The 15,917-nt window shown below is 39.2% G+C and overlaps 1 protein-coding gene across 1 annotated transcript; it reads left to right on the top strand.

The window, feature by feature from the left end:
• The first annotated feature begins 8,607 nt into the window (after window positions 1-8,607).
• On the top strand, window positions 8,608-11,142 carry Usp26 (ubiquitin specific peptidase 26). The gene has a single exon (XM_052170337.1). It carries the CDS (start codon window positions 8,608-8,610, stop codon window positions 11,140-11,142), a length of 2,535 nt encoding a protein of 844 aa, XP_052026297.1.
• Window positions 11,143-15,917: the final 4,775 nt, after the last annotated feature.

The raw sequence follows: 15,917 nt of genomic DNA, 5'->3' as shown, positions 1-15,917 counted from the left end.
GTGGGTGGTACCACCTCTGGGCTGGTGTTCTTGGGTTCTATAAGAGAGCAGGCTGAGCAAGCCAGGGGAAGCAAGCCAGTAAGAAACATCCCTCCATGGCCTCTGCATCAGCTCCTGCTTCCTGACCTGCTTGAGTTCCAGTCCTGACTTCCTTTTGTGATGAACAACAATGCAGAAGTGTAAGCTCAATAAACCCTTTCCTCCCCAACTTGCTTCTTGGTCATGATGTTTGTGCAGGAATAGAAACCCTGATAGTACTGAAGACAGGGTCTTTCATACTAGGCAAGTAATCTACTTTTTCAACTCTGCTATAGTGAGTTTGGTAAAAGCCTGGATTTTGTATTTCTTTATATTATTGTATACCCACAACTACACAGTGGATTTTCAGCATTCCATATCTATTTTATAATGAATTAAGGGATGAATTAATGCAGTCACTCTTGAAAATGCTCATGGGTTTTTCAGAGTGCTCTTTCTCATTTACTAAACCCAGCATATTCACATACTTTTCAAATTCAGATTTAAGGCACACTAAGCAATTGCTGGAGGAAGCCTTTTATTTAGATTGTCTTGGGAAAGCTGGTGTTCTTTATTAATTATATTCTCATTAATTATATTGTATCTAGAATCGAAGTTCCATTCAACAGAGTCCTCAAAGACAGCTCTGAGGATTCCTTTTCAGTTCATTTAATAGAATCTGATAATGCCACTGACCTTTCCTGAACCCACTTAGGTACTCATAATATAAAATAAATGCAAATTGAAGTTTTCATTTTCAGAGGTTTTGCTTGGGCTCATTAGAGATAGCCAGAACTTCATTATAAACTCCAGTGGCAAATACATGATATTTTTTTATTTCCACTCCCTACATACATGGACTAGGTCACTACCTTTTAGAACCTTCATCATTTCTATCCAGCGAGGTAACTAAGCAGAGCTTCTTAGTGTATACTCTATGTCTTTTCCCTATTATCTCAGATGTTTTCTGAATGTTCTGAGGGCTGATAGTACAGTTCAGTGATTGAGCAAATGCTTGGCATGTGTGAAGACTTAAGGTCAGTTCCCAACATAGTTAAAGCAAGGGTGAAATATGATAATCAAAACTTAACCATCTCTGCCATGGCGCCTTCTATATGTTAACCTTAACCTACTCATTGAAATAAACAAGTACTTGACTTTATTTCAGATGAACACAGTTTACTCATGTCAGTGAAGGAGAACAGACAAGTAATAATTTTTCATAGTCATTGCTTGGAAACAACCTAGAGTTTGTATACATACCTCCAGACTATGACTCTCTTTTTAATTTTGGAAATTTTGAGACAGAGTGTGTATCTCAGACAATCCTGAAACTACGTAGCAAAGGATGACTTGGAACATGAAGAAATCCTCCTGCCTCAGTCTCCAAAGTAGGCATAAGCCACTACACCTAGCTTGTAGATCACTTCTTGTATCTCTGTTTAGCTTCTGATTCCATAATTTGTCCATTTTTGAGACTGGGATGTTGAAGTCTGTCTTAGTCAGGGTTTCTATTCCTGCACAAACATCATGACCAAGAAGCAAGTTGGGGAGGAAAGGGTTTATTCAGCTTACACTTCCACATTGCTGTTCATCACAAAAGGAAGTCAGGACTGGAACTCAAGCAGGTCAGGAAGCAGGAGCTGATGCAGAGGCCATGGAGGGATGTTACTTACTGGCTTGCTTCCCCTGGCTTGCTCAGCCTGCTCTCTTATAGAACCCAAGAACACCAGCCCAGAGGTGGAACCACCCACAAGGGGCCCTCCCCACTTGATCACTAATTGAGAAAATGCCCCACAGCTGGATCTCATGGAGGCACTTCTCCAACTGAAAACCTTTCTCTGTGATAACTTCAGCCTGTGTCAAGTTGACACACAAAACCAGCCAGTACAAAGTTCTCCACTATTATTGTGTGGGGTGCAATGTGTGCTTTGAGCTTTATTAAAGTTTCTTTTATGAATGTGGGTACCCTTGCATTCGGAGCATAGATGTTCAGAATTGAAAGTTCATCTTGATAGACTTTTCCTTTGACCAGTATGAAGTGTGTCTCTCCTTATCATTTTTGACAACTTTTGATTGAAAGTCAATTTTATCTGATATAAGAATGGCCACTCCAGCCAGGCAGTGGTGGCACACTCCTTTAATCCTAGCACTTAGGAGGCAGAGGCAGGCGAATTTTTGAGTTTGAGGCCAGCCTGGTCTACAGAGTGAGTTCCAGGACAGCCAGGACTACACAGAGAAACCCTATCTTGAAAAAACAAAACAACAACAAAAAAAGAATGGCCACTCCAGCTTCTTTCTTGGGACCATTTGCTTGGAAAATTATTTTCCAAACTTTGACTCTTGAATAGTGACTGTCTTTGACACTGAGGTGGGTTTCTTGTATGCAGCACAATGTTGGTTCCTGTTTAGGTATCCAGTCTGTTAGTCTTTTTCATTTTATAGGGGAATTGAGACCATTGATATTAAGAGATATTAAGGAAAAGTGATTGTTGCTTACTCTTATCTTCTTAGTTAAAGGTGAAATTTTGGTTGTGCAGCTATCTTCTATTGGGTTTATTGAAAGATTACCTTATTGATTTTTCTAGGGTGAACTGGGTTCTGATGGTGCCATGTTGCCTTGGTAATGATCTTGCATTTGCCTTTGGCGATCTTGTTATCTCCGGTATGCTGGTCTTGATGTCTCTATCTTCTCTGTCCTACTGGCCTGTGTTTCTGTACTCCTGGGATTCCTTTTCTCTCCAGTGCCCTGCAAACAGCTGGTTCTCCAGGAAGTATCAGGTGATGGGGTCTCTCCTGTGGCAGACTTGGCAAGGGTCGAATGCCCTGCAGGCTACTATTTCTCAAATGTTCTGCTGCTGCCAGAAATTGAATGCTCTGCTGATACTGTTTCTGCATCGAATGTTTCTGCTGATGCCCTACCAGTGCCGCTCCTGCCAGTTCTCTTGAGAGTATCAGGAAGTAGGCTCTTCCCCTTGTCAGAACGGGCGCAGGTCTACCACATGACAGAAATGTAGCTCTGGGAGGGGGAGGAGGGAGGGATATAAGGGAAGGAAGGGGAGTAGTGTTCTGGGGGTTGCTGGGTAGTGAGTGGCTCTGGGCCTCTAGGGGTGCTCCTGCCAGTTCTCTAGAGAGTATCAGGAAGTGGGATCTTCCCATGTCAGATGTGGCACAGGTCTACCACATCCAACAGAATGGGGCAGTGGCAGCGGAGGAAGGAGGGGTATAAGATTTTATTTTAATTTTTTCTTTTTTTTACAGTCCAATCATTATCTCCTAATCTGTGCTCTGACTGTTCCTCATCCCATACTTCCTCCCACACCCATTCCCTGTCTCCAAGAGGATGCCCTCACTCCGCCAGCCCCACTCCCACCCCATCAGACTTCCCCAAACTCTGGGGCTTCAAGTCTCTTGAGGGTTAGGTACATCTTCTCACACTGAGGTCGGACAGGCCATCCTCTGCTGTATATGTGTTGGGGCCTCGTATCAGCTGGTGTATGCTGCCTGGTTGGTGGCTCAGTGTCTGAGAGTTCTCGGGGGTCCAGGTTAATTGAGACTGTTGGGGTGCCCTCCGCCTCAGCTTCCAGCTTTGCTCTAATTCAACTTCTTCAGGGGTCCCTGACTTCAGTCCAGTTGTTGTGTGTAAGTATCTGCATCTGAGCCTCTCGGGGGGCAGTCATTTAGGCACACCACAGCATCAGTAATAGTGTCAGGCTTTGGAGCCTGCCCTTGAGCTGGGTCTCACTTTGGGCCTGTCCCTGGACCTCCTTTTTCCTCGGGTTCCTCTCCACTTTTATCCCTGCAGTTCTTTTAGACAGGGACAATTCTGGGTCGGAGTTTTTGACTGTGGGATGACAACTCCATTCCTCCACTTGATGCCTTGTCTTCCTGCTGGAGGTGAGCTCTACAAGTTCTCTTTCCCCACTGTAGGGAATTTCAAATAAGGTTCCTCCCCAAATTTGAGTCCTGAGGATCTCTCACCTCTCAGGTTTCTGGTGCATTCTAGAGGGTTCTCCCACCTCCTACCTCCCAAGGTTGCCTATTTCCATTCTTTCTGCTGCCCTCGGAGCTTCAGTCCTTTTTTCCTACCCAATACCTAATCATGTTTCCCTCTTCCCCCCGCCCCACCCTGTCACCTTTCCAACCCAGGCCTCTCCTTCCCTACCCCCTTCTGTGATTTCTTCTCCCTCCCAAGTGTGATTGAGTCATCCTCACTTGGACCCTTCGGCTTGTTAGCCTTATTGAGTTCTGTGGATTGTGTCCTGGGTATTCTATATGTTTTTGGCTAATATCCACTTATTAGTGAATACACACAATCATATCCTTTTGGGTCTGAGTTACCTCACTCAGGATGATATTTTCTAGTTCCATCCATTTGCCTGCAAATCTCAGGATGCACTTGTCCTTAATAGCTGAGTAGTATTCCATTGTGTAAATGAACCACATTTTTTTTAGCCATCTTTCTGTTGTGGGACGATAGGTTGTTTCCAGCTTCTGGTTATCACAAATAAGGCTGCTCTGAACATAATGAATGGAACATGTGCCCCTGTGGCATGGTAAGGTTTTTTTTTTTTTTTTTTTTTTTTTTTTTTTTGGGTATATGCCCAAGAGTGGTATAGCTGGGTCTTCAGATGGATCTATTTACAATTTTCTAAGGAACCTCCAGACTGATTTCTAGAGTGCTTTTAACAGCTTGCAATCCCAATAGCAATGGAGGAGTGTTCCTCTTTCTCCTTATCCTTGCCAGCATCTATTGTCATCTTAGCCATTCTGACTTAGTATAAGGTTGAATCTCCAGGTTGTTTTGATTTGCAATTCTCTGATCACTAAGGACTTTGAACATTTCTTTAGGTGCTTCTCAGCCATTCTAGATTCCTCTGTTGTGAATTCTCGATTTAGATCTGTACCCCATTGTTTGATTGGGTTGTTTGGGGGTGTTTTTGGCTTAACTTTGTGAGTTCTTTGTATATTTTGGATATTAGCCCTCTATCGGATGTGGGGATAGTGAACATTTTTTCCCAATCTGTAGGTTGCCGATTTGTCCTATTGACTATGTCCTTTGCTTTACAGAAGCTTTCCAGTTTTATGAGGTCCCATTTATCGATTCCTTATCTTAGAGCCTGAGCTATTGGAGTTCTGGTTAGGAAACTTCCCCTGTGCCATTGAGTTCAAAATTCTTTCCTACTTTCTTTTCTATTAGATTCAGTGTATCTGGTTCTATGTTGAGATCCTTGATCCACTAGGGTTTGACAAATACATGGATCTATTTTCATTTGTCTACATACAGACTTCAAGGTGACAAATACATGGATCTATTTTCATTTGTCTACATACAGACTGCCAGTTAGACCAGTACCATTTATTGAAGATGCTTTCATTTTTCCATTGTAAACTGTTAATCTTAAAGCATAACCATTTTACACTGGAAAGATAATTCTATACAGCTCATTTTTACTAAAACACATTATTATAGATTATTACATATATATACATATAGTAATATATTAAATGTATTTACATATATAATTTGTTGAGGAAAGTGTTTTCCTACCATTTGTCTCCCAGAGTCACTCATCAAACTTGGTAGCAAACATCCTTACCTGAAGAGCCATATCTTTTTGTCCTTTTTAAAATTTCTCCTTTATAATGAACTCCCTGGGAATTATGATAATGTATTTAAAACATGTAGTCATTTATTTTCAAGTGTTTATTCCTTTTGAAATAATGAAAGAATGAATGATGGAAGACATAAATGCAGCATAGAGTGTTTAAGTATTTCCACCACAGTACAAGTCCTGTTAAATTATTAGAATGTAGAATTAATAACCCAGGCTTTTGGGGGTGGTTCTTGGGCTTAATAGATATTGAGGATAGATTTCTTACTCAAGTAGTCTGTAAAGATTAGGCTAAGCATTGAATATATATTCCCAATATCATAATGTGCTCAAGAAACGCCTGAAGAAAGACCAATATGTGGGAAACTAGTAAATTAACAATGAAGCAAACATTTCTAGTGAAGTGTTTTATTTATTTATTTATTTATTTATTTATTTATTTATTTATTTATTAAAAAAGTGTCCAACTTCTGCCTATCATACATGATTCCTTCAGCCCTGACAGAAGTAGTACAGTTTTGAAATTTTCTGGCTACTTTTTGAGAGTATCAGCTAGCTTAATATATTGTGCTTGTATTAAAGCAATCAAACCTGAGATATTTAAGTTTATAGAAAATTAGATAAACGCTCATAGGTTTTCATAACTTTGACATGTAGTTATCATTGTAGGCTTTTATTCCAGTTTAAGGCCAGCTGGGAAGAGAAATGTCACTGTAGTAAAGCTTACTTTCAGCTGCATAGAATGCATATAGTGGATCAGATGTGTTTACAATCCTTTAAACACATCTAAAGGAAGCATCAATTACTTTGAGACTTGAGTTGGAATGTAGAAGTTTTAAGTTTAGCATATGCTGGAGAAGTGGCAGTGCTTAGACAGCTTGCCTATTTGGCAGCCAAGGTGATCCTTGGTCTTTATTTCTCAAACTTGGTGAGGCCAACGAAATTTCCTTTATTCAAACTTTAAGAAATATTGAAAAAATGAATATATAGTTTCATAAGCACATCTCCTGTCTTTTGTTTTCGTTTTGGATGAGATATGGTCTCTATGCAGTCCTGGAGATCCTAGACCTCATTTTGTAGACTGGGCCAACTTCAAACTCCTGGGGATCCACCTGCTTCTGCTTCCAAAGTACTATGATTAAATACTTGTGACATTATGCCTAGTTCCTAATTGGTTTTTGAATACAGAGAGTTGAATGCCAAGAGAATTTAGATTATTGCAATTATCATTAGAAAGAAAGGACACCACATTTTGGAAGGACAGTGTTTCCCTTATAGAGCAGGCTAGGCTGGCTGGAATTGTACTCTGTTGTACACTTCAATGACTGGTAAATGAGTGTGTGTGTGTGTAGATCTGGGATTGTAGAAATTCTGAAAGTAGATCTGAATGTTAAGGTGTAAGTTTTGTTGAATGCTTAAACAAACTAAAGACCAATTAGAACTGTTGTGGAGAGAAAATTGTTTAAATCCTTACTTAGCATCCACAGAAGGACAGTGAACTGTACATAACCTATAGAACTTGAAGTCAGATGTGGTGGTACATACCTTTAATCTTTGTACTCAGAAAGTAGAAAGGTGGGAACTGTTTGTTCAAGGCCAGCCTAGTCTACAGAGTAATTTCCAGGACAGCCAGGGCTATACAGAGAAAACCTGTGTTGAACCTCCCCACCCCCTTCACCAAATGTAGAAAGCTTAAATTTGCTGCTATGCCTAAATGTTTATATGGAAAGTTTCCACTATGATAAATATAATCATTGTTTAACATGGGAGCACATGTACTTTTATGTATGGGTGGTCACAACTACCTTACTGAGCATATAACAAAAACTTCATTATGTACTACCAATTTTGAAGTTTTGGTCACTTGAGCACAGATTAAGCAGAAGTTTTTCCTAATACTCACAGCTTGCTGAGTTAGATAACTGCATAGGAAAGAGTTAGGAAGAATATTAACTATTTAGGAGAAAACAGAACTTCCAATGGATCATGATTTCTGATGATCAGAGCATGATTTCTGATGTAAATCCCCCAGATTCCTCTGGAAATTTTAAATTTCAGTAATTAAATATAATTGATCCTTCTTCACTGGTTTTGTAGAAATTATTTTGGGTTCTCAGAATTGATGCTGGATTTGGTTTGTTTTTGTTTGTTTGTTTTTTGTTGTTTTTTGCATTTGAAGCATGTGCTATACCATATAGCCAAGAGCTTCCTCATTGGCTTTGAGTAGAGAGAACTAACTTAGTAAATTTACAGAGCTGGCTACCAAAGTCATCTTAGTTAGAAAGCTATTATTTTTTTTAACTTTTGAAATGAAAGGTAAAATGTATGAAATTTCCTCAGTGCCAAGTCAAAGAAGGTGATATAACTGGCATTGGAAGGAGGTAGACGTACTCAATATCCCATATATGAATTTCTCTACTCATCAAGGGCTATGTAGTATGTCTATTTGCTTAGACATTCATTTTGGTTTCCCTGTGAGGTCATTCTGTGTCAGAAAGATTATCACAGTATATGTATATACGCAAGATACTGTTCAGTATACTTTTGAACTATGTCTTAAAAGTCGTCTAAGGGTTTAGGATTTACATTGTAAGGGTGAAACTTAGACTAGAAAACAATATTGCAGAGGAAAAGAGATTAAGTGTATAGGAATGGAGTTTCTGTTTTATATAAATATTTCTTTCAGAAATGAAAGAAATTTTCTTGGATTGTTTAATCATGCTCTTGGGTTGATAATCAAGGTTTTGTCCTTACAACCATGGGTTTTTCTCATGGTGTTGGGTTAGTCACTAAAGGTTTAGCTACCCAGAACGTGAGGAATTTTTATATAAAGCCAACATTAAAAATAGCCATGGTGTATAAAATGTTAAATGCTATTTTTCTGTTGTCTCCTTAGGTGAACGTGGGAAACAAATTGAAGCCTCGAGGTTTCTAGTAATCAGGATACGTATGCTCACATGCCAAGGAGAAAAATATGGATCAGCCTGTATTGATAAATGCTCAAGTCCAGCTGTGGAGTGCAAAGGCAGGAATGTCCAAGTCAAGAAGTGCATTTATTGAAACATTTGTAGGAAAAAGGGAAGTTAAACTTATTCTCTATTTCAGCACTGGAAAGATTAAGGCTCTGCAACTACACAATAATATTAAAAGTGTGGTCCTTCGAACCTATGGCGAAGACCAGAATTACTTACATTTGACTTTTAAAAATAATGATTTCTTGTTTGTTGAGAAACTTATCACCACAGATGCCAGACGACTGAAAAGATTCTTAGACAAAATCTATCAAAATAGTCTTCGGGCATCCAGGAGAAGTGATGAGAGATCTGGTGAGCCTAGCATGAGTGCACAGGAGTTCCATGGCTCTCCACCACCCGAAGTTCATATGAGAGCAAGTAGTAAGTGCTTTGAATCAGCCAAAGAAAGTGAAATGTGCATGTTTCGTGGGTTGTCTTTGTTCCCACCCTCATCGGCCTCACTTCACAGTGTAGGATTATTAGAAACACAACTCATAAAGAGGAAAAGATTTTTACCTGATTTTGAAAACGAAAAATACAGCATCCTGAAGGGCAGTATCAGAGAATTTGAGGCAAATTTAGTAGTGTCTATATCTAATGAAAAGGGGAAAGAAAGGGGTGTGAGAGCTGTAGAAATCAGTAATCCAGGGTTTGGATTTCCTTTTGATACCTTTGAGACCAACTATCCTGAAGATAGTGGTGTGAATATTCGTGATCTTAATGATCTCATTACAAAATTCTTTTCACCAGTTCTGTTGGAATCACACTATATTGAGAACTGCCTAGACTGGCATGACTATATGAAGACATTCTTGCTTCACCCAGAGAAATCGTGGCAAGGCCTGCCTAATGTGGGAAACACTTGCTATATAAATGTTGTATTACAGTCTCTGTGCTCAATCCCACTGTTTATTAATGATCTGTTCAACCAGGGTTTCCCATGGATTAAACCTCCCAAAGATAATTTTAACATGCGCTTGATGCAACTGCTTGTTTTGAAAGATATTTACAATGCAAGAACTAGACAGAGGTTACTTATAGGCATTACAAAAGCCCTCCCAGTATTTGGAGAGATATTTGCTGCTGACAGGCAAAATGATGCTCATGAGTTTTTAAGTCTCTGTTTAGTTCAGTTGAAGGAGAGTGTCCAAAGAGTAACCATGATGTGGCAGTCTGAAGATGAATCGGGAGATTTTAATTTACTTAGAGAGATTTTTGCTAATTATGCTACTATCAGCAAAATACATGTTTGTCCCGTTACCAATAATTTTGAATTTGAGTTGCTGACCTCCATTTTTTGTAAAGCCTGTGGCCTGACTGTTTTTAAGAGAGAACCAAGTAGATACCTCTCTATTAACATTCCCCAGGGAGTGAGAGATCAAAACGTGTCTATGCAATCCAGTTTAGATCTTTTCTTTAGGGCAGAGGAAGTTGAGCATAGGTGTGAAAGGTGTTTGTACAACAAATCTGTTTCATTGCACAAGTTTGGGCGGCTACCCAGGGTTGTTATTATTCATCTGAAACGCTATAGCTTTAATGATTTACGGGTAACGAAGAAGGATGAGCAGCACATCCTTATTTCCAAATACTTAAGGCTGTCTTTTCATTGCAACAAAAGCACAAAACCACCCCCACCCCTTCACTCAAGTGAACATGTTAAGAATCTTGACTTACTAATACCCTTTGAAGAATTGGGTGCTGAAATACTCAATTTGTCATTTAATTCAGTGAGGGCCTCAAGATCCCAGGGTTTCCCAACAACAAACAACAGATCAGAGTCGGAAGCACAAAATAGGAATAGAGTCTCTGAAGTGTTGAGCGGAAAAGTGCAGGAGGAAGATCCAGGGAAAGGTAGCACAGCAAATATAGTTGGGTCAGAACTTACAAATGAGAACCTCAAGAAGCATGAGAAACTTAGTAGCTTAGATTCTGGTAGCACCAGTGAGGCTACTAAAGATAAAGACCTCCAAATTCCAGAAAAATCCCAAAAGTACCAACAGGCTGAGAAATGTGATGAAGGGAGAAGTGATAAGCAGACCTCCCTAGAGGCACTTAGTCAAGGCCATCCAAAACCAGTCTCCAAGGAACAGACAGAAAACCTTGGGAAACCCACAGTGTCACATACCCAGAATAGTAGTCTGAGTTCACAGGGCTCAGCAGATCGCAGTAAGAGTTCCAGAAACCGAGATGCAAAGCCTACAAGCAAGGTAAATCCACAACAGGTAGATGAAAAAGAAGATAATCTTTACAGGCTTGTGAATATTATCAGCCATATTGGGAACAGTCCCAATGGAGGCCACTATATCAATGATGCCTTTGACTTCAAGAATCAGAGTTGGTTCACTTACAGTGATCTACATGTGACAAGTGCACAAGAGGAATCTGTATATAAGGCTAGGCTTTCTAGTGGGTATGTCTTCTTTTACATGCATAATGATATTTTTGAAGAGCTCTTGGCAAAGGAAACTCAGTCTACCTGCACATCCAAGGATTAGAAGAGGAGCGTATGCCTCACAGTACATGTCTACCCAAATGCCTCACTTGCCTAATCTGGATAGAAAAGGACAGATAATTATCCCAGGACCAACCTCTCAACAAACATTTATAGAGAAATGTTCCAACCCTGACCACATCAATCTTATAATTTACAGTTCATGCTAATGAGTGTTCTCTTATACAAGTTTGGAACTCTAACTTTTGAATAAGTTTTAGTCAAAAAATGTATTATTGGCAGGTTTTCAGTATTTACCATGGAAGTTATATAATCCAAAGTTGCCATTATATTGATTAAAATGACTGACTCATTTTGCTTGCAGTCTTAAACCTTCTAGTAAAAGGTACGTTTTCTCTGTTCTTGCATGGTCAGCATAAGTTATAGTAAAAAACCTTTTACATATCAGAAGAAAAGACACACGTGCCCAGACACACCACAGTTCTAGCTAGTGCTATTACCCAAGCCTGCTGCTCTCTTGCTTGCTCTACATTTGGAATGGTTTAGTGTCCTCATCCCCTTTTGGCTTTCTCACAGTGGATGTCACTTAATGGTGGAGCTGAAGAGAGAGGAGAACATTTTATGGCTTCACTTGTTGGAAAAAAATACAAAAAGGTGGAGAGGACTGTGTTTTCTTTTTGTTCATTTTGAGGAGTTTTCATTAACACCAAACAGTGTTATTACTGTTCTCTGATCCAGGCCTTGGTTTTATAAACTGTTTTCAAAATAGTTTATGATTTTGTTGAGTCCATTTTCCAATGTTATTTTCTTACTAGGAACATTTTTTTCTTCTTCTGGAATTAATGTTAAAGGAGCTTTGCATATTCTCGGGTGACCATATCCTCCTTCCTCCAAAAATCTCTATGGAAATGGGATGTATTAGCTGACCAGAGTAGACCAGTTGAAAGCCTGCTGATAACACTGGAGGATCTTGTTCTGCCCAGTCTGAATGCCTGAACTTTGCTTCCACCTCTTCAGTGGCTTTCTGATACACCTAGGTCATGACTTTGTAGGACTCTGAGCTTCTCTCTTTTATGCAGCATCCTGCTTCCTTATCACCTTATCACCTGGACTTTCCTTCCAGCTGCCAAGCCAGATGTTCTACCTTTGAGTGTTCCTCCTCACTGGATATCCTTTCCCAAATAATGACTCTGGTTAACTGCTCATTGACTGCAGCCCTCTCATTCTAGGTTCCTCATTTGCTTAAGGCATCTACAGTTTTTTGATTACTTCTAGGCTCCAATGACAGCTTCTCATTCTCAAAAATGGAAGCAGTGTAAATGCCGCAATACCACTGAGATCTTGAGACTGGGTGAGAAGATTTCTTGTTCTGGTCAAACATACCTTCTGGAAGCCAGATTCCCTTCACCACAGATTTTCTTTCTCCTCCATCTTGAAGATGATTTTACTTCTGTTCCCACAGAGTTTGAACACAGACTCACAAGCATATCAGGGCCCAAGTAGAAGCCTGGACTCTATTCTTGCCAAATAAGAGCAAAGCCATAACTACCCTCCTACCGTTTATATTCTGATACAGTGGTTTTATGCAGTGGCCTGGATCAGCACTGTCTGGAAGATGTGTGGACTCGGGATATGTGAACTCTTCAGATTTACTAATCCCCAAAGTCAAGACACAAAGGGCAGTAATCCTATGGAGGAGAGTCTAATGTTCAATTCATTTTAGGAGACCTTGCTTTTGTTGGTGCAGTACCTTTTACTGTTTAATTGCTCATTTCATAGAAAGTTTTTCTAGTCTTTTTATTTCTTCTATGAAATTTTTTTCCTATGAAGACACAAACATTGTTAGTCAGGATTTGGTTTGGTAAAAAAGTATTGGGATCTATCAACTGAATTCAACAAAATCCCGGCAATATATCTTAAGTGAGGCTGATAAACATTTGAATCCACTTGGACGACACTGGACACCAAAAAAGTCCTCCTTTTCCTCAGAGGCAAAGGTTCTGGGTATCCTCAGACCTTGATCTTAAGGATGGAAAAGCTTATTTATGCTCAAGAAATTGGCATGTCTTGGTTTGTGAGCTAACAAGTATCCTGTTGACCCTTGATGATCTGGACGCACTTCACCGGTTTGATCTTCTCAAAGAGGCACTTGAGTAACATTAAAGGACTTATATACTAGGACTTTATCTGCAAAGCTGAACAGTTTTGTGCATTCAACATTAGAAGAATTATGGATTGTTTTTTTTTTTCATCTTTGTAGCATGGTATTCTGTTTCTTTAACAAGTACACAATATCTGCTTTAACATGGACTAGTAAGACCTAAAAAAGTCTAACTTGAGTAATAGCCTTTGATATTACATGAAAAATTGTCTGTGGGGATTTTCTGACATGTGGGGAAAACCATGTGCATCCTAGGCATGATTTTCTGTAAACAATGAGTAGTCAGACTTAGCACTTGTAATGCTAAGCCTGTGCTTTCTGGAATGTCTTCTTTTGCCTTTGAAGCAATGTGTCTATAATACCGTATACCTGCGTTGGAGTAAATGACTTGATTGTGCTAATATGTTACCTTACATGCACACAGGAATAGATTTTCAATTCTACCTTGGCCAACATGAGTTTATCTCTTGGTGTATGGGGCAGCTTCAGTATAGTGCCATTAAATTGCATTTATTTATAGGTTTTCCCTTTTTTTTTTAATTTCCTTTTATTTTCTTTTTGAGATGGGGTTTTACTTGCCATTGTAGGCCAGGACTGGTCTACTTGCTTAAGCTTCCCAAGTGCTATGATTAAAGCTAGAGGCTACCATGTCTGGCTTTGATAGGGAAGCCTTTTGTTTTTGTATATTTTTTTTGAAACCAATTTTAAACACTTGAGAGATTCTCTTCCTCAGGGTAGAATATGGAATCTGGTAGAAAGTCCAAGTAAGACCCAAGAGTCGCTGACATATGTGGATAAGAAGAGTCTTTTATATTGAATTACTCTTCCGTATAAACCTACTATGGACAGAATGAGGGATTTTTCAATACTGAGACAGTTGAGGATAATGTTGGGAGTTTTATGTAAAGAGGAAAACTTCCAACACTTGGGCTTCTGAATTCCAGTCTTTTGGCATCTTTAATTCTGAGCCCATGTACATAAGGAGACTTTAGAACAGGAGAGTAGAAGAGAAAGATTTGGATATGGGGGCAGGGTGGGTTCTTTTTTTTGTTTTGTTTTTTGTTTTTTGAGGCAGTATCACAATGGAGCCTTAGGTGGCCCAGAATTCATAGAAACCCATTTGTCCCTGTCCCCCACGTGCTGGGATTAAAGATGTGCATCCAACACCTGGCCAAAAAATTGTTAAGGTACAAAAAGCTAACATCTTTTATTTTGAGATTGCAAGATCATTCTGATTGGGAGTTTTTGTACTGGAAGTGTTCTTTATTATGTAACATTGGGTTGTATGCTGCCTCTGTTATTTCAAATAAAATATTAAAAATTATATCATTGGGTAGTTATTGTTTATTATAGATGTAATAGTTCCTCTAATTTATTAACCATATTTCTAAATAGTCCTAGGAGCAGAACACATGTTAATTTTTTACTTTTTGTTTCTAACAGATTAACACAGTTTAACACAAGAGCCTAAAATAACAAAAAATTTATTAATTTTCATTTTAGAAATCAAGAGTCCAGGTTTGGTATCAGTAGTGCCATACTAAAGCCTCAAAGCTACTGAGGGTTTTTTTTTTTTTTCCTGGAAAACAAAAGGTAATGGTTAACTAAACTCAAAACATCAATAAGGATTATAGTTATTTTGCATATTTCTATTACAGGCAGCATTTATGTACTTTTTTTATTTTACTCTTCTGGTTCCAATTTCTGAGTTTACACATAAGTTTATTATAGGCTAACGTATCTGTTATTTAGGTAACAGTATATTCAATGGGAGCCTTACTGAATTTTCCTGGCTATAATGGGCACGAGGCTGTTGTAAAACAGTGAGAACCTTAATAACAGATGAAATTGGTTTATTCAGTTAGGTAGAAATAGAGAGTTGTCTTGATGCAAAGGTATTTTGAGATATGTGCCAAATGAGTATGGAAGTTGATCGGCTAAGAGTATGAGCTGCTAGGTATCATGTATTGTTCCTCAGCTTCAAGTATACCTACTTCAATACATTCTCACAAAGAACAGAATAGTTTCAATCATTATCAGTAAGCATGTTCAGTTTCTTGATAGAAGGCATCTCAGCTATACTGCAAGCATGACTTCTTTTGTCTAGTCCCAGGTTGTAATAGACTGGGTGTGCAGGTGTGAGAGTACCTAGTTATTCTGTCCCCAGCCACAAATCCAAAAGCTGAGGTCCCTGGTGACCTACAAAACCCCAGCCAAACCTTGGAATAACTTTCCTCCTATATTCTTATGGGCACCACATGCTTGTGGGCCCTGACTTGCAAGTGTGGCCTTATTCCTTGTTCCTAAGCCTTTCTCAAGTGTGTATTTGTAGTGGTCTAATGTCCAGCCCTCCAGATGGCATTATGGAATAATTCGTCCTTCCTGGTATATCAGCATTCCATGTCACTGGCCGTGACACTATGCATAGCCCGTGGTTTTACCCTTGCTTGTACCTTTAAGGATTGCTGCTGGAAGACTCCTTTTGCATGTCCATAAATCCATACACTGGTCAAGGCTTTCCTGAATTCTGACTATACACCTATTCTATAGATAGTGGATTCATGAAGCTCAAGTTGTAAGCTCTGTTATCAGGCTGCCATTAAAGTTTCAGCGGGGTTGAGATCTTCACCCTGAGCATTGGAACCCTTTCTAGATTT

Source organism: Apodemus sylvaticus, chromosome X (assembly GCF_947179515.1).
Source record: "Apodemus sylvaticus chromosome X, mApoSyl1.1, whole genome shotgun sequence".
In the NCBI taxonomy this organism is placed as follows: Eukaryota; Metazoa; Chordata; class Mammalia; order Rodentia; family Muridae; genus Apodemus; species Apodemus sylvaticus.
Note: the sequence above shows the minus strand (reverse complement) of the source record. Positions and strands in the feature narration are given on the sequence as shown.